The sequence below is a fragment of the Sus scrofa genome, chromosome 17 (genome assembly GCF_000003025.6).
Source record: "Sus scrofa isolate TJ Tabasco breed Duroc chromosome 17, Sscrofa11.1, whole genome shotgun sequence".
NCBI classification, from domain to species: Eukaryota; Metazoa; Chordata; class Mammalia; order Artiodactyla; family Suidae; genus Sus; species Sus scrofa.
Genome location: NC_010459.5, coordinates 46,884,881 through 46,910,431, shown reverse-complemented (window position 1 = coordinate 46,910,431; position 25,551 = coordinate 46,884,881). Strand labels below are relative to the sequence as shown.

The 25,551-nt window shown below is 46.2% G+C and overlaps 2 protein-coding genes across 2 annotated transcripts in view; one reads left to right on the top strand and one right to left on the bottom strand.

Annotated features, from left to right (window-relative positions):
• Nucleotides 1-5,591, top strand: part of SERINC3 (serine incorporator 3) — a 20,002-nt gene extending 14,411 nt beyond the window's left edge. The window contains exons 9-10 of the mRNA XM_021077977.1: nt 2,019-2,246; nt 2,895-5,591. Coding sequence (XP_020933636.1) covers nt 2,019-2,246; nt 2,895-3,033 — 367 coding nt within the window. The 3' untranslated portion in view covers nt 3,034-5,591. The remainder of the gene's footprint in view (nt 1-2,018; nt 2,247-2,894) is intronic.
• Nucleotides 3,605-25,551, bottom strand: TTPAL (alpha tocopherol transfer protein like). The gene is made up of 5 exons (XM_001926994.4): nt 25,397-25,551; nt 20,490-20,955; nt 17,359-17,552; nt 15,106-15,216; nt 3,605-12,444 (listed from the first exon to the last, which is right to left on the bottom strand). Exons 2-5 carry the CDS (start codon nt 20,938-20,940, stop codon nt 12,172-12,174), a joined length of 1,029 nt encoding a protein of 342 aa, XP_001927029.1. The 5' UTR covers nt 20,941-20,955; nt 25,397-25,551; the 3' UTR covers nt 3,605-12,171.

The following is a 25,551-nucleotide window of genomic DNA, read 5'->3' as shown; positions in this document are numbered from 1 at the left end:
TGAAAATTTAACGTTTTTTTATTAAAATCCTTGACTTGCCTCAGTTACCACGCTGTGTACATTTCTTAAACTTAAGTAAATCCCCTCATCAAATAATTCCTTCCAACCTTCTTTTTTTTTTTTTTTTTTTTTTTTTTTTTTGGTCTTTTTTGCTATTTCTTGGGCCGCTCCCATGGCATATGGAGGTTCCCAGGCTAGGGGTCAAATCGGAGCTGTAGCCACCGGCCTACGCCAGAGCCACAGCAACGCAGGATCCGAGCCGCGTCTGCAACCTACACCACAGCTCACGGCAACGCCGATCGTTAACCCACTGAGCAAGGGCAGGGACCGAACCTGCAACCTCATGGTTGGTTTCTAGTCGGATTCGTTAACCACTGCGCCACGACGGGAACTCCTCCCACCCACTTTTATTGATATTGTCTATATAATAGTATATATTACTTTAATAATTTGAAAATGTGGAATAATGAAAATGGGCAAGGATATATTTATATAAGTTAATAGCACAAGTGAGAAAAGTGTAAAGTAGGAAATGAAATAGTCTTTCCTCTAAATTTACCTCTTCCATGGTGAACACTTTGGTACATACTATTTCAGGGCTTTTTTCATTTGCTAATACTTACTGTGTATTGATCTATCTGTATCTATATAATTATGTATGTTTTAGAAATAGTTACATGTATAATTTATATCACAATATGTAATTTTTGAAAATTAGGAATACACTATACAACAGTATAACAGTATATATACTGTTCTTAAATATGAATTTGTCAGTATAATTTGGACAGATTTGCACATTACGTGTAGATTTACCCTTTCTTTTTTCTTTTTTTTAATGACTGCTTAAAATAGGAGTTGAGGAGTTCCCGTTGTGGCGCAGTGGTTAATGAACCCGACTAGGAACCATGAGGTTGCAGATTCAGTCCCTGCCCTTGCCCAGTGGGTTAACGATCCGGCGTTGCCGTGAGCTGTGGTGTAGGTCGCAGACGCGGCTCGGATCCAGCATTGCTGTGGCTCTGGCGTAGGCTGGTGGCTACAGCTCCGATTGGACCCCTAACCTGGGAACCTCCATATGCCGCGGGAGCGGCCCAAGAAATGGCAAAAAGACAAAAAAAAAAAAAAAAAAAATAGGAGTTGACAGACTATAGCCCTTGGTCTGGCTTCCTATTTTTACAAGTAAAGTTTCGTTGGCACACACCACATTCATTTGTTCTCATACTGTCCATGACTGCTTTTGTTTGTTTTCCTTTGATTACTGATCTTAGGGGAAAGCTTTTCGTCTTTCACTATTAAGTATGATGTTAGCCCTGAGTTTTTCATAGATGCCCTTTATCACTTTGAAGAAGTTCTCTGTTTCTAGTTTGAGTTTTTGTCATTGAAAAGTATCAGATTTTTGTCAAATGCTTTTTTTAATGTTTGTTGAGATGATCATCTGGGTTTTGTTTTTATTAGTATGTACTTTTTTATTCAGTCATTTAACAAACTTTCAGCATCTGCTATGTACTAGAAATGCATGTATGACAAAGGCCGTTGTTGTCCAAAAGCTCTATGAATAGCGAGGAAGACAGGGATGGGAAATGATGTGCCAGAAGGAAGAGTAAGGAGCTGTGGGAATTTAATCCAGCCTAGTGATGGGATGACGTCAGAGAAGGCTTCCTAGGGGGCATGGCACGATCCGAGAATTAAAGGATGATACATTAACTGGGAGAAGGTTGGCAGTACATTGCACACACAGAAAAGGTGCTTGTGAAGTTCTAGAGGCAGACATTGAAAGCATAGTATGTTTGGGGGAACTCCTAGGCGGTTAAACCATCAAATCTTAACTGAGGAGAGTACTCTCTCTCTCTGTGTCTTGTGATGACAGGCGGCAGTTCGGAACTTCCAGCAGATCCTCGAGAAGCCCTTCAGGCCCCAAAGCCAGGGCAGTTCAGGAATAGCCTTCATGTGTACAGGCCTCTGACAGCATTTCATCTTCATGGTCCCTTCTGACTTGTCTTGTTGGGATCACTTTCCAGCTTCCGCAATTCCACCAATAGCCAAGTAAATAAGCTGACCCTGTCGGGAAGTGACAGCGTGATCCTCCGAGATACAGCTGCCAATGGCGCCAGTGACGAGGAGGATGGGCGGCCCCGGAGGGCTGTGGACAACGAGCGAGAAGGGGTGCAGTACAGCTACTCCATGTTCCACTTCATGCTCTTCTCGGCCTCCCTCTACATCATGATGACCCTGACCAACTGGTACAGGTAGGAGGCAGAGACAGAGTCGAGGGAAGACCACGCAGCCCCTTTGGGTCACCTGTGAAATCTCCATCCATTGTCCTGACCTCAGAATCCCTTTCTTTTACCCACACAATGAAGTTGTGTTCAGTGCTCCCTCTCCTGAAATACTTCTGACTTTTTCTCCTCTTGCATTTAAGATCCATTTGGAATTCTTACAGTGAAAATCTTGGGGAGCTCTTCCAAACTTGAGTTGCTTGAGAGAGAAAATCATGATGTAAAGTGACTTGAGTTGTCTTTGTTCCCTGATTTTTCTGTCTGGAGATGGCCATATACTGAGTATTCTGATGACAGCAGTCACGTGGTAAGAAAGGAGAGTTTCAGGGTGGTCATGGCCATCTAGACTTCCACCAGTATGTAGAACAGCCAGATGTTCCTGAAGAACTCTTTGCAAGGAATAGTCGGGGTTCTTCACGTAGGCGAGAAGATAAAAGCTGTTTGAGAGGCAGAGTCCCCTGCTCATAAAAACTGAAAAAAGCATCTTAAGTCCCTCCTAGAAACTTAGCTAGGGAATAGTGTCTGTCAAGTTTCAGTGGAGAATTTCTTAGCTTTTGCTGAGGGGCCGCTGAATGCTGAAACAAGGCTCCTTTACCTAACTCTCTGCTGTTTTCGTAGCCCTGACGCAAACTTCCAGAGCATGACCAGCAAGTGGCCGGCTGTGTGGGTCAAGATCAGCTCCAGCTGGGTCTGCCTCCTCCTCTACGTCTGGACCCTTGTGGCCCCACTCGTCCTCACCAATCGAGACTTCAGCTGAAGCATGAGTGCCAAGGACGCCTCTGGAATTCATAAAGGTCTCCTTTGCTGAAAGCTCATACCCGTTTTACTTTCGCTTCAACTAAAATACTAAGCGAATGCTGTGCAATAAGACTATATCCAAGTTTATATCTGAGGGCCAGATTGAATAATGCTTGATGCGGGATCAGAACTTTTCATTTATATCTATATTATGTTTATTTGTAAGGCTATAGAGCAAAAGGAACATTTTGCGTTTTACAGTGAACTACAGCTGTGCTGTGAAGAGAGTTCTTTATTAAGACTTGGAGGTTCCTACAACTTTGATTTAAAATGTGGGAGAGAAAAATGTTGCATATTTGAGGCCATCATTAATATATTTCTATTGTAGTATCCTTAAAAAGCAAAATAATTATAATGATGCTTTTCTATGACAGTTTTCCTCTGTGGAAGTCTTTACTTGTGTGATGCAGGCCTCTGTTCAGTCCTTAAACTCACAGTGCTTGGTGGAAGGAGTAAGTATGTGAGTCTTGGCACAGAAGAGGGGTTGATGATATGGCTGCTGCTTCTCCATCTTGAGTTTTTTCATTTACTTTTTATATACTACAGCATTGATGCTGCTTGATTCAAGCCTGTGGCTTTGCCAGAAATGTTAATTTCAATAAGTGCTTTGTAGGTTTGGTTAAAGTGAAGATTCACTTGGGAAAACAGTGCGACTTTGGTCTCTGTAATTCTCTTGTTATCAGTATGTAAAAGTACAATGCATGTGAATTTATTATATTTGCACTATAAAAGTCTTTGATTAAAACAGAAAGATTAAGCTTTTAAGGCCCTTTCTTTAACAGCTTTTATGAGTTAGCAGCCATCCTATGTTTCGTAGACTTCTGTGGGCAGTCAGGTTTACCAAGCACTAGCAGAATGCTCCTCTTTTTTCTAAAACTTAAGGTCTGACTGGTGAGTAAGTTTTGAACTTATACTAAAAATTATACTAAATATCTTTTCTGGTGAAGACTCTTGGATAGATGAGAGATAAGACAAGCACCTTGGGAAACTTCTTCAAGAAAGGTAGCACAGAGGGTGGCAGAATGGTTCTTTCTTTTAGCGCCCTGTCAGGTGCTGGGATACAGCTTTAACCATGACAGACGTGAGCTCTGCCATCTTGGACTCAGAGTTTTCCGGAGGGTGAAGTGAGCTGACAGGTGATACAGTATGTTGTAATTAGTGCTGTGATTTAGGAATTGCAGAGAACTCCCAGGAGTGATGCTGGGTAGGGGCAGGAGTCATGGTAGGCTTCTTGGAAAAAGTGCTGTCTAAGCCAAGAAGAGTTACAAGTTAGCTAGTAAGAGAGAAACGGGGAAGTGGAATGGCACTGCTGAGGGTAGACTAGACCGTGGTTAAGGGTTGGGAGATTTTTTTAAAAAATAAGGTGTTCAGTAAAGCTGGCATGGGAGCGGTTGGCAGGGACTAGGTCATTGAGGGCTTTGTAAACCACACTAAAGAGTTTGGACCTTAAGTGAGGGCAGCAGAGAACATATTCAGAGTGACATAAGACAAATGGCATCTTCAGTCACTGCGCCTGATACATAGAGAAGAGATTTAGAGGGATGAGACCAGAGACAGTCCACATGAGATCTGTAACAGAAAAGTCAAAATGGAGAAAAACTGACAGACAAGAGCTACTTAGTAATTAAAATTTTCAAATTGGCAACTGATGCGCTCTGGGGGAGAGGTAGATTCCTGAATGAGGCTGGTTTAATCGCCTGAGTCCATGGTGGTTCCATTGATACGGTGAGAAAAACAGGAAGGGGAGGAACAAGTTGTGCCAGAAGGAAGATGGAGATAGTCCCTAAGAATGGCCAAGGGAATGGGCTTGGGAGTTGGGCTGTTTGCGTTTGCAGACAGCTTTGTCATTTCCTATGAGCTAAACAGGTCAGTTAATATTTATTGAGTATATACGATACTTTATGACCTTGGGCAAATGATAAGCTATCTGAGCCTCAGTGTTTTCGGTTGAACAAAAGACAGTACCTAGTATATAAACTTGTTTAGAGAGTAAAGTCACTTTGTAAAAGTGTTGACCCCCTTTTAAGCCCTCAAGTGGTAGCTGCTAATCTTAGTTTGGGCTAAAATGAGACTAGACAATAGTCAAAGGTCAGAGTTGTTCAGCCATAATCTAATGGAGGTTAGACTTGAGGTGTTTTTTTTTTTTACAGGATTAAACCCATGGGACATAGAGGAGACAATCTCAGTTGAGCTGTAGGTGAAGGGTCAGGAAGCAGGGCTTGATAGGAATTGTTTGAACTGCCACCTTTTAAACCAGTACTTTATGCTATGGTACGGAGATAAAGTTGCGGGGGATTTAGGGGACAGAGAGGGGAGGTACAGCACCTTACTTTGCTAGTATAAAGCAATCACTCCATTTTCCTTCAAGCAGAGCCAGCCAGATTAAGACTTTTAAAGGTCCGGAACTTCAAAAACATGACCATGTACCATTCCCCCACCTTATGTTCCTTAAACCAAAAGCAATAAGCTGTAAAATAAGTGTAACAAAGTCCAATAAAGTTTTTATTTTTTTTCTCATGATGATAACTTTGACCTAATTTGAAATAACAAAAATTCTCTTTAAAAACGAGGGGGCAGTGTCCCTGCTTTACTTGGTTATGCCCTAAGAATAAATTAAAGTTGGCCTGTTGCTAGGACACCTGGTATTTTACTCAGGACTCAAGTGAATTATACATATTGAGTGCTAAATTGTATACCAGCATGAAAAAATTCAGGATTTTGAGTAAGCCCAAGATCATACTTGAAAGCAAGAAGCATTTTGAATCCTCAGACCTCATGGTGTCATCTGATTAGGAGAGTCACCTCGTGTCTCATGACCAGGAACAGACCTACCCACCACTTTCACAGATTGGGAGCCCTGGCTTTGAGGTCAGCAGTGTGCTCTAGGGATTCATCAAAGGCAGCAGCTGTGGCCGCCACTTTTACATGCTTTCAAGCTGGGAGAAAGCTTGTAGGCCCTTGCTGAATGTTCACTTTCTAGGTTGCTCTTGCTAGGATGGGAAATAAAACTCTCTTGACAATCAAAGATGCTCCTAAAGAATGGTCATAGACCTGGTTTTCAGTGCTTTTGATGTTCTGGACCAAAACCATAACTCAGGTGTAATTTAAACCAGGACAGCCTTTTTGTCCATTACAAGTCCCTGCTTGATTATGTTTTTCACGCATTCAAGCTGAAGTGAGTATTCGATAATATGAGCTGTGCATTTGACCTCAGTGGATTGATGGCAGATAGCAGGCTTATGCCTATCGATGTCATGTTCATCTCTTTACACTTCATCTATCCATCGTGTTACCTAGGAGATCAAATCAGACACCTACTGAGTGGTCTCCTAGTTACTGTTGGGTGACTCAAGCCACACTATGCCTAAATCCTCAGGTAAGGAAAAATAAGAGCCATCTCAGAATAGCATCTGGTACCAAGCAATGAGTAGACATTTGTCCCATTTTATAGATCAAACTGAGGTTTAGAAAGGTTCGTGTCTTGCCCACAGTAAGAGGCAAAACAGAAAAACAAACCTAGGGCTTTTTTTTTTTTTTTTTTCCCTCAATTAAACCCCAGTTTCCCTTGGCCTATTAGGATGTAGGCAATAAGATAAACTAGAAACTGTTTAGAGACATGTAGGGGAACCAGTGAGGTCTCTAAACTACCCATCACTGATGAAGGAAAGTTAGCAGCTCCCTGAAGGCAGTAACTGCTATCTTCCCAGGTGAGGGGCGTCTTACCAGGTAAGAGGGTGGGCATTTTGTTAAAAATTTTTTTCCAGAAAAGTGGTACCCTAAAAGATTTTATATCCCTACCTTAAATATAATAACATGAAAGATTTGGGACCACTGATTATATGGGCGTGCTGACCAGTCCTATATGAAGAGTGGGCACTGGGGAAAATGAGGAGGTGTTGTAGAAAAAAGCCAGAAAGTGCTGACTCATAACATTGAAAGTAACTCCCATGGCTTGTAAAGTAACTTAAGTTGATCCCTGTAATACTGTTATGAGGTAAAAAGGATTGGAGCCAGTAGCTGTAGTTTTTCCAAATATGAGAAATAGACTTGAGTTCAGATTCCTAAGAGAAGCTGACCTGGAGAGCTGGTATGTTGCAGCTTAAGTCCCTGCCTATTGCATCATCAGAAGCCAACAGTAAGGATATGGCTATCCTGAGTGTTCTCAATCCACCCATCCCTAGCACACTACACCCACCACGGCGACCTAGCCTCTTCTCTGGGGAGACAGACGGGGGGCAGCTAAACAGTATGGGACCAGAGCGGATCAAGCCATGCCCTAGTCACCCCTCAAGGAGTGTGGAGTCACTCATAGGTGCTTCCAGAGAAAAATGTTCAACGACTTGGGTCTCGAGGTTAAGAACTTGTGCTTTGTATTTCCCAAGAAATCAGAAAACAAGTCAGTTTTTACACTGACTTGGTTACCCTATAAGTCCTTCCTTTTCCCCTCTCTAGTCTGTCTGGGGGGCTAACTGCACAGCCTGGCTCCAACCATCAGGAGGAAATAGTGCCCTCCCGTAAGACTGCCTGGCCTTGAATCCTAGTGCTACTTCTTGACTAAGCTGTGTGTCCTTGGGCAAGCTGCTTAACGTCTCTGTGCCTCACTTTTCTCTACAGGGACAATAATTTTATTGAGGGTCCTTGAGCCTTAAATGAGATTATGTATGTGAAGCACCTAACACAACAGATGCCCAGCCCACATGAGCACTCAGGAATTGTTAGCTATCAAGTCAAGGCCAGTCTGGGAAGTCCATCTGGGTCTTGCTAGAAGTTTGTGTATCACCTCTGTCACTGTGTGCCTCTAGCTGCACCTCCTTTCTTCACATCGGTGTCTCTCACTGCACACGATCTCCAGAGGCAGCCAGCCAGGGAACACACATGCCGCCGCAGTACTTCTGGCCCCACCAGGAAAGAGGCTCTGCCTGGGCCGTGGTGCACCGTGAATAAACTCTCAGAGCTTTTACCCCAAGCTGTCGTCACAGAGGAGCTCCACACGCACTCAACCTTACAGAGATTTTTATTATTTAAGACCCAGTCATGCATACTAAAAGTACATGTTTTCACCATTTTGACTTAGAAAATGCACTAGAAAAATAAACTTTTGATCGAAACAAACACTGAAGTAGATGAATCCACCACGTGTCCCCATACTTGAAGCCAAACTGAATTTCAGTTTGAAGCGAGGAATGCGACCAGTGGCTGAAATGGTGCCCCTGTCTGGTCACAAAGTCCACCTCTCACCCCTTCGGAGGGGGTGTCAGAGGCTCTTGGCCCCAGAGAAGTTTCAAGTGTTTCGTTTGTAACAGCTTCCCACCTGATATGCCGAGAGGCCAAGGCATATCCATCAGAATCCCAATGGCAGCTACTTAACTGCCCAACTAAACATGGCGCCAGTGAGATGAAAGGAAAAGCAGATAATTGGCAAAGAGTCAATTGGTCACTAGCGTTGCCATCCACAAATCAGCCTGGGCCTTTCCATGGAGCAGACCCTATAAAAGAATATTTGACTCTGACATTGTTTATTATTTCTATTTCAAGCAGACCATTTCTGAGTCAGAGCAGAAGGGCATTTACTTGAGATTTACAAAATTCACAGATCCCAGGACTGAGGCGCATGAGCAGAACTGACACCTCTCCTGAACAGTCGCTATGTTTCTATTTGGCATCTCCATATTCTCTGGCCACACGACAGCTACTTATTTTCCTTCCTAAATGAAAGAAGAGATTTCAAAGGAAAACTTTAAGGGAGTTCCCGTCTTGGTTCAGCAGGTTAAGAACCCAGCTGGTATCCATAAGGATGTGGGTTCGCTCCCTGGCCCTGCTCAGTGGGTTAAGGATCTGGCATTGCTGTGGCTGTGGTGTAGGCTGGCAGCTGTGGCTCTGATTGAGTCTCTAGCCTGGGAACTTCCATATGCCACAGGTGTAGTCCCAAAAAAGCAAAAGAAAAAAAAAAAACCTTAAAATGAGGCATTATAATAATGCCACAACAGTACTGGAGCTTTCACCTGCCCAAATGAAAAAGCAATCCTATGACTGATCTGAGAATCAGGGCATTTAAAGCAACTGCCCACCCAGGAAGAATTCTGAAAGGCTTAATAGCTCATGGGAATTAAGAAAAAATATCTCTCATTACCCTGACTCTATTTCTGGCAAAAAAGTATCTGAACTGAAATGTTGGGAAACCCTTAAGGACAGGTGGCTTCTTGTGAAAGCAGGATGAAGTATAGGGGAGCTAGAGCCACCTTTGCCAAGAGCAAGTAAGAAACACAGGAGGGCAAGCCAGGGTTGCATTTCTGGCTGTTTCTATAGATTTGTCCAGCTTCTGCCCGTGAAGGGAGAATAGGATTCCAGGAAGAGTATAGTATTCCACAATTTTGTTTAGAAAAGGAGGAAGACAATCTCCCACATCACCAGGCTGACAGATTCACTTGGAAGCTTTAGGTGTCAATTCATTCAGACCTAAATTTCCTAAAGAATAACCCAAATGGGGAAAAAACAAAACCTTCGATGCCAGGAACAAAGGGTTCAGAGCTCAAGAGTGTAGCTCCCCTTTGCCATATAGATGATTCAGGAGTGTTAAGTGGCTGATGCAAGGCCCCCTGGCAAAGTAAAGCTGACAGGTCTCCCGGTTTACTGTTCTTCTCCCTTACCTACACCACACTACCCTGAATTTAAGGAAAAGGTAATTTTCAGGTGTTGGTGAAATGCGTAGGAACTTTTCCCTGAAGGAAAACCAGTGTTCTCTTACTTGCTCTATCACTGTGACCTCACTACTGAGCGAAGCTCCCGGATGCTCCTATGGGCTCCCCCCAATCCGCTGGGGCAACTTTACGCAGACACCTGGTCAAGCCGTGTGGAGACCGCCATGTTTCCACCCATTGTGGTCTTGGTTTCCCAGCTTGATTCAAACCTCCTGATGTGCCAAAACCATTTGATCCTCCAGAGCCAAAAGAAAACATAGCAGCTCCAGAAGGTAGACAGGCTTGGCTCTGACTCCTTTCCGAAGCTGAATGAAATAGCTCCTTGATCCAACTGGAAACGTCTGGGAAATGGGCAACATCCTTCCTGGTCTTTGAGAAATTTCTCTAGATGAGCTTGGTCATCCCTCTGTTAGGACACACGGACAAAGGCAATTTGGCCAGGAATGCAATGCACAGTTAAACCTTGGAAATTTGGCGGGCTCAATGATTCCTGTCTAACTGTTTTTTAACTCTCTGTCCTCTCTGGGACTTAAGAAAACCTCTAACCAGTTCTCCCATCCAGGCAGTTGGGTTCTGAACCCTCTGCTATAGCCATCCCAGTCGTCCTGTTTAGACCTTTCCAGCAGTGCTGGTCACATTATCATTGTCAGATGGGACTAGCGGCAGCCAAGGGTGTGCATTTTGACTTCCGGCCCAGCCAGGTCCCTAGAGCATCCAGGGTTATATCTGGTGAAAAGAGTTTTCCCTGGAATTGGTACTAACGAGGTAAGTAAGTTCCATCAACAACTTTCTCCAGACATTTTAAAAAGTGCTAGAGAGTTGAACAGCTTATTAACAACTGACTGGCCTTTGAATTTCAGAGGACAGTTCTAGTCCTAACAGCCATCCACCTTGCCTGCTGGTCTAACAAATGCACAGAGAAGGTACATACACAACGTGTGGTACTTGTCACTTTTTAACACAATTTGCATGGAATGAAGATGAAAGGAAATAGGTCAAAAGCCATCAGATGAATCACCTAATATGACGCTTGGGCTAAGGCTCATTTCTTGACAGGAAGGGTCTAAAGTGCCGAAATGCAGAACTAACATTCAGTCTGGCTGGACACAAGAAAGAGAAACTCAAGTGGGTTGGGGGAGGGGGGGTCCCAGAATAACTTCCCCTTGTGTTCATATTCAGAAGCCAGAATTTATGAACCCCAAGTAACTTAACCATCCATCATTGCCAAGTTTAAAATATATTGCCAGAGTCTCAGGGATGAAAGTATTCATCCCAAGATCCTGGGCATCTCACCTGCTCTCACGAAGGCCATCCTTTTCAAATTTAGTCTTCACCATGAAAAGAAAATGGGTACTGCTGAGTCCCAGGAATATACATGTTAGTTTCTTTAAAAGGTGGGACCAAAAAGTGGCGTATGCCTCTGGGAAAGGCCCGTGCATACCACGAAAATCAGAAACCAACCACTGGGACCTAGAGAGTCATCTTTCTAGGCAGGAAACCGCTATCTAATATTTAATAGATAACTAAATCAAATCCCAGAACCTCAGTAGCAGCCAAAAGGGCCCTGGGCATCACTTCATTCGGCCTCACTTTACAGATGAGAAAACGGAGGCCCACAGAGGCTCAGTCTTATCCAGAGTCACACATCTGAGGCTGGGCCCAGGTCTCTCAATTCTTAGGCCAGAACTGTTTAAGCTCTGCAGACCTCCTGGCATCCAGGGTTTTAGGTACACAATAATCTAGGATCATGTATGACTCTATTGAGAACCAGGACTAAGGCTTTATGGGTTTGGGAAAAACTTCAGTTCCTATTGCAAGATTCAACCCATAAATCCCAGAGGCGTGAGGTCCCTGGCTCCCAAACTTGATCAGGAGGTGCTGCTTCTGTCCTGGTGCTTGCATCGTTCAGTGAAGGTGCTGTCCAGCCCCAGTGATGGACCTTCGTCATGAAGTTTCTTGAGGCACAGCCGAGGTCTGTAGTAAGGGTTCACGTGACAGACACAAACTCCCACCATCTGTGTGGCCATCCTGCAGGCTGGGCCAAACTTTTCACGGCCAATCAGGCTGTTTTATCCTGGAACACAGGATCAGAGTGACTTTGGTCCTGGTTTTTCTTGCTCAGAGATGTAGAAGAACCACACACGGCTTCTAAATCAATGGCTATACACTGGGATTTCAAACATGTGGGATCACTGGGGGGAGCCTCATCCGGGTCCATTGAGAGGGACTCAGTAACCGAGGGCTGGCCCCATGGCTCACCTTGGGGCTCTACAGGCTTGGCTTCCAAGCTGCAGTTTAATTACAAGGAGCAAGACAATCCATGGCACCTCAAACTCCCCTTGTGCCTCTCCAGAGGGAGGGGGAAAGGTTTTAAGGATGGCGACATGCACGGGGCCTGGCTAATAGCAGGAGTACAGCTGTGATTTCACGGCCCGCGTGGAGTCATCACACGGCGCATCTGGACCCAGCGCCTCGGGCGCCGGGGCCAGGATGCTGTCGCAGGGAGGGACCGGCTGGCAGAACTCCCTCACAAAGTCCTCCTCCGAGGCCAGCAGCACGGCGTTCCAGGCAGTGATGTCCAGCTCTCCAGCCGTGCCCCCGTACTCCTTGGGGAGGATGTTTCTTGGAAGGTTTGTGTGGAGAGAGTTGAGGTCAGACCCATGAAGGAAAAACTAAAGGAAATGAGATGAAAGCACACATGTCCTTAGGTTAATCAGCAACTTAGGAACCTTCACGGGAGGTGCTCAGACAAGTATCTGTTGAGTGAATAAAGGAATGGGTGATGCCAACTCTACCCTTCTGGTTCTTTGAAAAGCTTGAGGACCCTTAATCCTCTTTTTCTTACAGGCCATGTCCTCTTGGCTGGTCCTTCAAAATACTTCCATGGAGTTCCTGTTGTGGCTCAGCAGGTGAAGAACCCAACATGGTGTCTGTCTGGCCTTGCTTGGTGGATTAAGGATCCAGCGTTGCCTTAAGCTGTGGTCACAGATGTGGCTTGGATCTGGCTTTGCTGTAGCTGTGGTGTAGGTTCCAGCCACAGCTCCAATTTGACCCCTAGCCTGAGAACTTCATGTGCCATAGGTGCAGCTGTAAAAAGAAGGAAAAAAATCGAGAATTCTACCACTTCCCTGCCACTCAAATGGTACGAAGCCACCACCCCTTCTTAACCTGGCTTCCCACAATAGCTTCCTACTCTGTCTCCGTGCTCACGGCCTTGTCTCACCACAATCTGAGCTCTTTTCTGAGATCTTTTCAATCTGAGATCTTTTCAAGTCAGATCAAGTCACTCCTCTTATATGCACAGCCTTGCAGGGGGCCTACCTCACACAGACCAAAAGCCAGAGTCCATACAATGGGCCACACAATGTGCCTGTTGCTCGTTGGCCTCTAGCTCCTCCCACATCTTCCCTGCTTCTCCTCCAGGCCTGCTCCCCACTCAAGGTCATGGGTTGCTGGTCCCCCAGGTAACTGTAAGGTTCACGGCCTCACCTCTTTCAAGTCTGCGCAAATGCCAGCTTCTCAATGATGCCACCTCTAAGTGCCGTACTGAATACTACCACCCCTTCCCCCCTTCCAGCACTCGCTGTCCCTTTTCTCTGCTTTATCTTTCTCCATAGCACTTGGCACGTCCTAATCCTCGCCAACATACATACCCTCCCCTGTCTGTGTCTCTAGAATGTAAGCTTGGGGGCAGAGATTTTGGTCTGTTTTGTTTACTGAGAACATACTTGCACCTACTAGTTGATCTTCAAATATTTTTGAGTGAATGAATGAACACACAAAGGGCCAAGTGAACAAGATTATGGGCCACCAGACGTAAACTACCTCGTCCAAAGGCTGCTTTGGTGAAAGCAGGCTCCAAACAGGAGCCAACATGGGTTCAAACCCAGGCATGGAGGCCTCTACATGAGTGGTTCTCAAACTTGCCAATCGGAATCACCTAAGGAGATTTTAAAAGCACAGATTCCTGGGCTCTACCCTCGAAGAGATGAGTTAAAACCTTCAGGGAAAGGGCCTGGGAATCGATCTGGACTTGAAGTTCCCGCCCTTACAAACTTGAGATTCCCTGTATGTTTCCTCTTTGAAAAAGAGTACCAAGTTCAAGAGTATTTAAGTGACCAAAACCATGTTCCCAGGCTTAGGAAATAAGAAGAATACCGCCTGTCACATTTCAATCGCAGTCCTGGGAAAGGTTAAAAGAGAAGTGGCTTTTCAGGATAAGAGAAGAAGACTGTCTTTGAAATTGTCATCTAGCCTTTCTTTCTTTTTTCCTTTTTTTTTTTTTTTTGTCTTTTTGTCTTTTCTAGGGCCATATCCACGGCATATGGAGGTTCCCAAGCTAGGGGTCTAATCGGAGCTGTAGCCACCAGCCTACGCCAGAGCCACAGCAACGCCAGGTCTGAGCTGCGTCTGCAACATACACCACAGCTCACGGCAATGCCAGATCCTTAACCCACTGAGCGAGGCCAGGGATCGAACCTGCAACCTCATGGTTCCTAGTCGGATTCGTTAACCACTGAGCCAGGACGGGAACTCCTAGCCTTTCTTAAATAGGAGTTAAACTAAAAACTCACCTATCTTGGAGTTCCCGTCGTGGCTCAGCAGAAACGAATCTGACTAGTATCTGTGAGGACACAGGTTCGATCCCTGGCCTCGCTCAGTGGGTTAAGGATCCGACGTTGCCATGAGCTGTGGTGTAGGCTGCAGACACAGCTCGGATCCCATGTTGCTGTGGCTCTGGCGTAGGCTGGCGGCTACAGCTCCAATTCGACCCCTAGTCTGAGAACCTCCATATGCCGTGGGTATAGCCCTAAAAAGACAAAACAAGACAAACACACCCTCACATATCTCATAAACCTTGAATTACTCCACAAACTTTACACAGCAAGACAACAATGAGGTAAACGGAAAGGCTTAAAATGGCATTTTTAAAGCCCAAGGAGCTGTCGTAAGAAATCATCATGAGTCTTTTTAACTACGTGCCCAATGACTACCCTTTTCCATGTCTTCTTCCACGTAAAATACAATGTTGGTTCACAATGCCCAAGCCAGGATATTAAAAAGTCTAAATGATCACAGAGTAGGGAAGCTCCTACAATAAAAATCTTGGCTCTGCTCTCTCCACTGTCAAACATTATATTCTCATCAATTTCACCTTCCCCTCACAGAAAGGACTGTTCATTTATTTTATCTATAACCCTGTACTTTCCAAATTAGTAGTCCCAGGGCAAGAATAATAAACTAAGTTTACTGTTGTTGCAATAAATTTGTAGATGTCACCAAAAAGGCACTAAAAAATTACAGTATCTTAGGTTGACAGAATCATTACTTACTCTGTTTGCTATTTTCTCCTTCAGAAATGGTTTTATGATGGCAAAAATGCCTTTAAATATTCGAGGTTCATTGACTACGTGGACTGCTTTTATCCGAATGGGGAAGCCGTCCTGTGGGGGAAGGGGAGGGGACGTTAGAACGCGTGGAGCATCTGGAAACTCTGTTACCACCACCTGCCTTCCCCATTTTCATCTTCATTTTTGGCCCCAACATCAGTGTGGTCTGATTCTCATCTCCTCAAAGGCAGCACAAGTCTGGGCTAAACAGAAACATGGGTCTTAGGGACAGGGTCTTTCTTAGGATGAGAGCTGGGTTAGGAGAGAGTGAGGCAAACAAATGGAGAGCTGGTTTTCTTGTGGCAAAAAAAAAAAGAAAAAAAAGAAAAAGAAAAAGTGGTCTGGGAGTTCCTGTTGTGGCTCAGTGGGTAAAGAACCTGTCGTAGTGTCCGAGAGGATGTGGGTTTGATCCCTGGCTTCGCTCAGTGGGTTAAGGATCCTGCACTGCCATGAGCGTAGGTTGCAGGGCTTGGATCTGGCACAGCTGTGGCTGTGGTGTAGGCCAGCAGCTGCAGATGTGATTCAACCCCTAGCCTGGGAACCTCCATGTGCCACAGGAGTGGCCATAAAAAGAAAAAGAAAAAAAAAGAAAAAATAGTGGTCTGAGCCTGTGTGCATAACCTAACAAATACCAGACCTTCTGGATCAGTGTTGCCCAAAGTGTATTTCTCAGGATGTTACTAGATGGGATGCAGTAGGCAACCAAATCTGAGAAACAGTAGACTAAATACAGTCAAACAGCTTTCCTTACCTGCAGGACCATTCAGGGCTTTCCATACGCCTAGGTTTACAGTGAAATTCTTAAGAAAGGAACATGCTAGACTGCCATTTGGAACTATTTTTTGTCTCCCATCAACTTACTGGGCTAGTTGATCCAAATGCATTATCCTGACACCTAGGTCTGCACAACATTTAGCAGAGGCATCCAAAGAAGAGCAGAAGCTAAGGAAAGCCAGAATTCCCATTTCCAGCGAGACCAAGGTGACATTTAAATCTTTAAGTAACCAGCTGAGGGCACTGTGGTGGCTCAAACACATGGTGGAGTTCAGTGAGAAGTGGGGTGTCACTGGTGCCTTACAGCTTACATAAGATAGCACCCCATGAGCTGGGTCATAAGAATGTGGGTCCAACCTGCCAGAGGTGGGAGATGTGGGCCAGCCTACAAGGTGTACGTCTCAGTTTCCCCCTTTCTTTCTTTTTTTTTAAGGGCTGCACCTGCGGCATATGGAGGTTCCCAGGCTAGGGGTCCAATCGGAGCTGTAGCCCCCGGCCTACACCACAACCACAGCAACGCAGGATCTGACCCGCATCTGCGACCTACACCACAGCTCACGGTAATGCCGTATCCCTAACCCACTGAACGAGGCCAGGGATCGAACCCACAACCTCATGGTTCCTAGTCGGATTCGTTAACCACTGCGCCACGACGGGAACGCCCTCAGTTTCCTCTTCTATCAACAAGGAAAAATAATTCTTGCCCTGTCTATCTCAGCAGATTCCCTGAAGAACTGAATAGCTTATAATGATTGTAAGAGTGCTTTACAGCAACAAGGATCTATTGTATGGCACAGGGAATTACAGCCATTTTTTTAATAATAATTCTGAATGGAGTATAACCTATAAAAATACTGAATCACTATGCTATACACCTTAAGCTACTATAATACTATAAATGAACTGTACTTCAATTTTTTTTTTAAAAAAGGGCTTTGCATTTGCAAATCATCTCATACACTGAGATGTGTAAGGAACTTTATGGTTCCCAGAGACCTGTGTAAAGAACATGAGAGAGATGTGACTGCATCTGACCAAAACAGCCCAATAGGGCTTCATGTCCCCACGTCCCACAGAAATAGGAAAGGCTCCATCACTTTGGCAGAAACACACTTTCTCAGTTTTACTTGTTGAGAATTTCTCTGCCTTTGGGACCAAGAAAAAAAAAATGCAGAAAGCATTTTTCTCATTCTTGGACTTTTACCCTAAAGCTGATCTTGCCCAGAAACTACTGGAGACCCTGATGAGAATGAGTGGTGAACCGGACTTTTAAATTTCTTCCCATAAAGCTTTTGTATCTTCCTGATTGTGGGGAGGAGTGGGAAATGGGGTTTGCGGGTCTGTGGAATTGGAAGTAAATGGACAGCGCCCTGGGGAAGCCAAACAACCACGGGAGAGGCACAAGATACATAGGGGCCATACCTGAAGGATGCCAATCACCTTTTTGGCAATGAAAGGGCCAAAATGAGATGCCTTGGATAAGCTCACTCCTTTGTAGTCTGCAAGAATGACAATTCCATTCACCTGGGTTTCTTCAGACTGGATGAGTTTTTCTAACGTCAGGTATGTGGCTCGGATGTTTTCGGTAATTGGATAGTTGCTTGGGATCCATCTGTCTAAGGTCATAAGAGATGGACAGTATATTACAGAAATGAATACAAACAAGTAAACACACCGGCTAAGACTCATTGCCATGCTAAAACTGTTGTTTAAAAATGGAAAGAATTCTACTACCATGAATACTTAGGTCCTTAAGCAGTAGCTGATGTTTCTTAATTTGAAACACAGCATCACATTCTGGAACGGAAATACAATTGAGGACTGACGTGGAAATGAACTCTGAAGTCAGATACACCTGGGGGTTTGATTTTACTAGCTGTGTGACCTTGGGCAAATTACTTCCTCACTCTGGGCCTCATAAGTACATTGCCTCATAAGTAGAATTGGATATTAATACTTACCTTAATGGACATCTGTGCCTTTGTTTGTTTGTTTGTTTGTGCCTTCTGCCACCACATGTCCCCTTACCTTCGTACGACCACCCTGATTTTCCTTGGGGAACCACCTTTTCCCATGCTAGCTATACAGTTTGGGTGAACTGACTTCACTCCTATGTCCAGAGGTGGGATTGGCCAATGAGTACTACATCCTCCTGGCCAGAGCACGTGATCCAAGCCAGGGCAAGCAGAACCATGGGCACGCAGTTCTGTGACTGACCCTTTGGAAAGAGAAGACCTCCCATCCCTCTTGTAGTGAGTGGTGAGGCTGGAAGCTTGAGACTCAGGGACCCCATGAGGCAAGAGCTGATCTGAGAATGAAGCCCAGACCAAGGACAGCAGAGATGTGGATAGCTTTCTACTGCTGTAGTTTGAGCAAATCCCCCCTTCCAGGCTGGACGCTCCTTTAATGCTTCCCATGTATGCAAGGAGTCTTTCCCTCTTTGGAGAAAAGACGAAAATGGTAACTTTTGAGTGTTAACCACTATTCTCAAGACAATCTCACCAAGATCTGTGTGTCTCTTTCTTAGGAAGGTAAAACTCCACACACTTGCCACCAGTGGGACATGTAATACATGCAAAATTCCTGTGAAAAAAACCTTTGTCTAAAAATTGTGCCAGCTTGCTGTTTAATGTTGGGCCAGTTAACCCCTCTGCTTCTATATAACTGGTTGTCATCCTTTGCAATCACTTATGTCTCAAAAGAGCTTATAAAAAGGCAAAGCCAGTACCTAGTTGAGAACAAAATCTGTCCCTTCCTCCTGCTAAAAAGTTGAGTTGGTGGGGAGAGGTCCAGATCTGCTCCAGACATATAGGGAAAAATTCATCTCACAAGCAAAGAGCTGAAACCGCGCAAGCGAAGTGGCAAAACCAGTGTGGTAACATCTGACTGTTGTGTAATATTCCTATGAGCTGAGTAGAGAGGAGCAGCAGAAACATCTGTTGACAGGTTTTAGGTTTCTTGGTGCTCTGACATCTCCTCTGCATTGCTTATTTTAAAATTCACATCCTGTGATTCTGGAAAGTGCCTCAAACGGCAGATAAAGCAGTTACCCCTGTGCCTGGTACACAGTAAAGGCTCAAGAGAATTTGGTTTAGTCTCTCAAGAGGGTTTTGGTAAATGACTAAAGGAAACGGTATCGTGGGGTCTGAAGGCAGAGGGAGGGGGCTGGGAGCTTCCACCCCCCCATCAGATGTCCCTTCAAGAGGCAGAAGACGGCAGCCAGCGGGTTCTCATTTTCCCAGCGTGGTTGGGAAGAAAAACACAGCAATCTTACTTTCACATGTTTTTCTCATCTCTGCTCTGATGGAAAATGATGAGGTTGGGGGTGGAGTGAGTTACATAATGCATTTTGGTATCATGGAAGAGAAGAGGATGAAGATTCAGAAGGCTTGGGATCTAGGACCCCTGGGTCAACCAAAGAATGTTCCCACACGTTTCTAAATGCTTGGGGGGAGGGGGGAGAGGAGCTGCCCCTGAGTGCTGTGTGCCAAAGAAATGTCAGCTGTCCTGAGCACCATCCTGCGGGGCTGAAATCAAAAAGTGGATCTAAAGTGAGCCCTCTCAGTGGCTTAAAGCAGAGGGAGGGAAAGGTGGGAGGAGGCACGTGGTAGGCAGCTACCTTTCCAGGCACCTGCCCAGCCCCACCCCCCTCAGTGATAGCCATACCTCACATGCTCTCTGCAGCGTGATGGGGGGGGCAGGGGGTGTGTCCTCACAGTCCTGCTTATACCCTATGACCAGGGCCACTTTCCCAGCCCAACAGATTCTCATCCCTAGAAACTTGGAATGTGCTTCAAAGGAACTTAGGTGGTTAGCCAGGTACACCTGGGAGCTGAGAGGTGCCAGCTCTATCCACGTGCACAAAGGGTACAGAAGCCAGTCTACGGGCAGAAGTGTGAAGAAGATGGGTGAGGCAGCAAAGTGTTCCAGACTGATGGTCAGAAGCAGACACATGGAGGAGTTCCCATCAGGGCTCAGCAGTTAACAAACCCGACTAGGATCCACAAGGATTGGGTTCGATCCCTGGCCTTGTTCAGTGGGTTAAGGCTCTGGCGTTGCTGGGAACTGTAGGTCGCAGACACGGCTTGGATCTGGGGTTGATGTTGCTGTGGCTATGGCACAGGCCAGCAGCTGTAGCTCCAATTGGTCCCCTTGCCTGGGAACCTCCATATGCCACAGGGGTGGCTCTAAAAAGCAAAAAAAAAAAAAAAAAAAAGAAAAAGAAGCAGAGACAGGGAGAATGGGTGTCTCAGGTCCTGCCAGCTTAGTTCCTGAAGGTGGATTCTGGGTCTTGGCTCCAGGGCCCAGTGGGAGGTGTGTGCCTTCAGCTCTCAGGTGCTATATTCCTGTCTCCTTCAACTAAATCCTCCTTTTTATCTTAAGCCAGGTACAGTAGGGCCTTGTCTTTTGATTGCCTTGTCCTCTTGCAATCAAAAGAACCTTGACTGAGACCAGGAGGGGACAAACGTGAATCAGACGTGGGGGGCGGGGGGCAGGCAGACACATCCCTACTAGGACACACACCCTGCCCTCCGTGACAGTGAGGCCAGTACCTGGGCGGATGCAGAGGATGTGGCAGCCCCTGGGGTCGGTGTGGGGCAGCACGGTGAGGAATCCGGACGCCAGGACCTCTTTTAAGGCCGACGGCCTCAGGTTGTTGAAGACCTCGGGCCAGCTTCTCCGGCAGCTGTGGTAGTTGACCAGGAGCTGCAGGGCCCGGTCATAGTCAAACTTGCGGGCTCGGAGGAAGCGCAGCAGGAAGGCGTCCTCGAGGGAGGTGCCCAGATTGGGGTACTCCTTCCGCACCATGTCACGGAGGGCCTGGACATCGCGAAGTCTCCATTCTGGCTTCTCCTGCAGCTCCTCCCTGGCTTTGGCAACCAGCTCCTCGGTCAGCGAGCACACGTAGCCAATGGGTGCGGGTGGCGGTGGCAGCGGCAGCTCATTCTCCGAAAGTGAGGCCGCAGAAGGGCTGGTTCGAAGAGAGTCACTTTCTTCTGACATGAGCTTCCAGGATCCCTGCAAAAACAGAAGCCCTGAGAGAAGTGGGGAAAGCCCAGTGCTGCTCACTTCAAATCCCAGGGCAGCACGAGGGACGTGGACAGGGATGTTTTTTGTTAAGCCAAGAACCGCAGAGTAGTGGAGTGAACTGGATCTGAACCACGTGCCCTGGCCCAACCCAGAATGTGAGAAGGTAGCGTCTCTGGAGGCCCCTAGGCCTTGCTCACAGACATACGAACTGAGGAAAAGATGCTTGACCTAACCCGTAATTAAAGAGATGGGAACTGAAACACCTTTGAAATTCAGATTAGCCAAAATACAAAAACAGGTGCTTTGGTATGCCTGCTGTTGGTGGGAGAACAAACTAACATAGCCTCTTTAGGGCAATTTATCAATATCTTATCAAGATTTCAGGAGTTCCCCTTGTGGCTCAGCAGTAACAAACCCAACGAGGACGCAGGTTCGATTCCTGGCCTCGATCGTTGGGTTAGGGATCCAGCATTGCCGTGAGCTGTGGTTTAGGTCGAAGACACTGCTTGGATCCTATGTTGCTGTGGCTGTGGTGTAGGCCGGCAGCTATAGTTCCAACTCGACCTCTAGCCTGGGAACCTCCATATGCCATGGGTGTGGTCCTACAAAGCAAAAAACAAAACAAAAACATTTTTTAAATGATACAAAACAAAAATAGACTCACAGACATGGAAAACGATCTAATGGCTACCAAAGGGGAAGGGGGAGAGGGATAAATTAGGAATTTGGGATTGACAGATACTACTATACATAAAATAGACAAACAACAAGGGCCTACTGCACATACATGTGAATGCATCTAAAATTTTTGGGAAAAGACACAAGAAAACTGTTAACCATGGTTCCCTTTAGGGAAGAGAACTAGATAATTGGACATTTAAGGAAAGAGATTTTTCACTACACTGTTAAATTTTTACATATACATGTGAGTTAGCACGGTGGCTGTGAAACTGAGCTGATCAGCTATTCTGTGGCGGGTGGAGCTGCTGACCCTCTGGATCCACCATCCAGTGGACGCACACTTTCCACAGACTGTCCCTGGCTAATGACAATGAAACCTAGGACTCTGTGAACGGGCAACTTTATCTCAAGAGCTCCCTATCAGCCTGGCTAAACCTTTTTTTTTTTTTTTTTTCTTTTTCTTTTTCTAGGGCCGCACTTGCGGCATGTGGAGATTCCCAGGCTAGGGCTCTGATCAGAGCTGTAGCCACTGGCCTAAGCCAGGGCCACAGCAATGCAGGATCCGAGCCGCATCTGCAGCCTATACCACAGCTCATGGCAACGCTGGATCCTTAACCCACTGAGCGAGGCCAGGGACCAAACCTGCAACCTCATGGTTCCTGGTTGGATTTGTTAACCACTGAGCCATGATGGAACTCCTAAACCTTTTTTTTTTTTTTTTAAGGCCACATCTGTGGCATTTGGGAGTTCCCAGGCAAGGGGTCAAATTGGATCTGCAGCTATATGGCCTATGCCACAGTGATAGCAGTGCTGGATCTGAGCCACATCTGCAACCTATGCCACAGCTTGTGGCAAAAATCCTTAACCTGCTGAGCGAGGCCAGGGATCAAATGCTCATCTTCATGGACACCAGTAGGGTTCTTAACCTGCTGAACCACAACAGGAACTCCCAGCCTGGCTGAACCATTTGGGGGCCGCATTGCAGCCTAAGACCCCCTGCCCAAACCTCCTACGTAGGGACTGGCCTCCAATCACTGTCTGAAGCTCTGCCTGATGTCTCCAGTTCCTCTCCTTTCTAAGTGTTGCCACCAATATATTTCTTGCATGTCTCATCTCATCCTGGTGTTCTGCTTCTTAGAAGACCTGAACACATGTATTGAATAAAACAAAACAAAACCAAACCCGAAATAGCATAGCTGCCTTGATATTCCTGAAATAAGGTCACAGCAGGCTGCCAGTTCCAAAGCCCAAGCTCTTGTCCATGGGTTGTCACTGTTCCCCCACTCTGAGCTCAACAAGGAAGGCAAGGATCATTTGGGGTCTCTGTACATAAGCCAGTCTCCCCAGAGGTCACGGCAGCCAGAGTGAGCAGGTCACCCCCTCTAACTTCTAGATCTGCCCACTGTTCACTACATTCTAACCTCCAGCCCCACCCAAGCTTCTTTCACTTCCTCCCAAAGGTGGTTTTATCGTCCTGGGCACATCCTGTTTCTTCTCACTAGCATGTTCTTCCTCCAGTTCTTCTGACCAATAACAATTGACCCTTCAGTCCCCATTAGATACCATTTCATTAATTCAACAAATATTGAGCACTTAGTAGGTAACAGGCCTTCTTCCAGGCACTGAAGGATATAGCAGTGAACAAATTTAAAAATCCTGCCTTCCCTGAGCTTAGATTTGAATTAAGGAGACAGACTATAGCAAAATAAACCACATAGTCTCCTAGAAGATGACGTGTGCTACAGAGAAAAATAAAGCAGGCAAGGGGGTTGGATGAGCCTGGGGATAGGTGTTGCATTTTAGGTGGGGTGATCAGGGAAGTCCTCATCCAAGTGACGTGTGAGCACAGATGAAGGTGCAAGCCATGCAGGTCTCTCAGGGAAGAAAAAGTACAAAGCCTGAGGCAGGACCGTGCGGGATTTCCAAGGAACAGAGAGGAGGCCAGTATGGCAAGAGCCAAAAGCACAAGGCGGAGAATATTAGCAGAGGAATTTAGAGAGGATCTTGGCTTTCTAGGCCATGAAGAGCTTAGTTACTTTGAGTTTGGTGGGAGCCATGAAGAGTTTTGAGTAGAGTGACATGATCGGATTTAGATTTTAAAAGGATCAGTGGGCTGTCTTGAGAATGGACTATAACAGGATGAGGAAAGAAGCAAAGAGACCACTTAGAGGCTATTGCAATAACCCAGGTGAGGGATGATAGCTGAAGCAGGAAGGTTTCTCTGTCTCCAGGCTCCCAGTAGGAACCCCTCTCGCCCCCTGCAGGAGCTCTCCGGCATAGCATGTCTCTCACTGCTGTAATCGCATGTGATTTGTGTGCAACATCTACATCTGGCTTGTTCATCACCTTAAACACAGCACTTAAGAGGGTGTCAGACACAGAGTCTGCACTCCATAAATATTTGTTAAATGAGTTTAATCTGTTTGGCAGAGATATGCTGAGTGAGGAACAGATCAACAATTGTGCTTCATGGGACCCACCCTGGCTTCTTTTCCTGGGAGTTGCCAGCAGATACCTATAATCCCAATCCAGCACTTAGCCAGGAGACGGACAGACTGCAGTGTCCATGGACTACAGGCCTAGGCTCCAAGTCCCTCTCCAGCCACTCTCCCACCTTCCCCCTTCTCAATGCACATTAAATGCCAGCCATAACAAACTAATGACCTACTATTCTTGGAACACCTCATGCATTTCTGATACCTCTGCCTGGAATTTCCTCACCTTGTTTGTTCCCAACCAGATAAATCATCACCTTCCAGGCCCAGCTTCAATGTCACCTACTCTGCCAAGCCTTCCTTGATTCCCCCAGGGTGACTCCCTCCAGTTTTCCACAGAACTGAGTTCCTTTTAGAACTGCAGTCCAGTATGCTATGTGCTTACCTAAAACTCCTCAGTTCCATCCATCCATACATTTATAAAATAACTATCGATCACCTGGTATGTCAGATACTGTGCTTATAGGTACTGGACACACAAAAACGAACAATACAATTCTTTGCCTTATGAAGTTCAACTCACAGTGTAATTATGAAAAGAGATTGTATGCATTTGAATGCTTTATCATGAATCAAACTCCCTGATAAGCACTTTACATCCATCTCTTGTTTACTCTTCACAATATCCGGTGAGAGCACTCATACTGTTCCTATTTTACAAGGGGATAACTGGCCACTAGAATGTAAATTCCCACTTGCCTGCCACATTCACTGCTATCCCCAGTGCCTGACCTATGACGGTGTTCTGTAAATACTAGTGATGGATGATGTGACGTTAAATGCTCAAGGGTACACAGCAAGTGAGGCAGAGCAAGGATGTACTTAGCCCCACACTGGGCTCTACACCGCATCTAGAGCGTCCTGTTTAATTTCCAGGGCTTCAGCAGTATCAAGCATTGAGCAGGACCCAGTCATAGGCTGGTGAATGAACTGAGGGATGGGTGCAACCACCATTTGATAGGGTGAAGCCGGGAATCTTCCTCACCCGGAGCTGTCATTTTTCGAGCATCACCCTTCTCCTCTCCCCACCCCACCTCAAGGAGAGGTCAGGAACCCATCGTTCCTGAAGCCAAGAGACCCCAAGTCCTGTTCACAACCTTCCGAGGCCCCCCCCACTTCCGGTTGTTACCCCTTCCCCTGTGTCCCCATTTCCTGGGGTCTCTCTCTACTCAGGTGCCCCATTACTGCTTATCCCTCCCTTTCAGGGGTCCCTCTCCCCGGCCCCCGGGGCACACGGGCTCGCGGGCACTCACCGGCCCGGCTACGGGGCGGAGCGCGGGTCAATCGGCAGCGGGAGCCTCGTCCGCAGCGTACACAGAAGCGACCCGCACTCCCTGCCCGGCCGGCCCGGCCGCTCGCCGGAAGTGACGTACATAGGGCGTGGGAAGGCGGCCGCGCCACTGTGAGT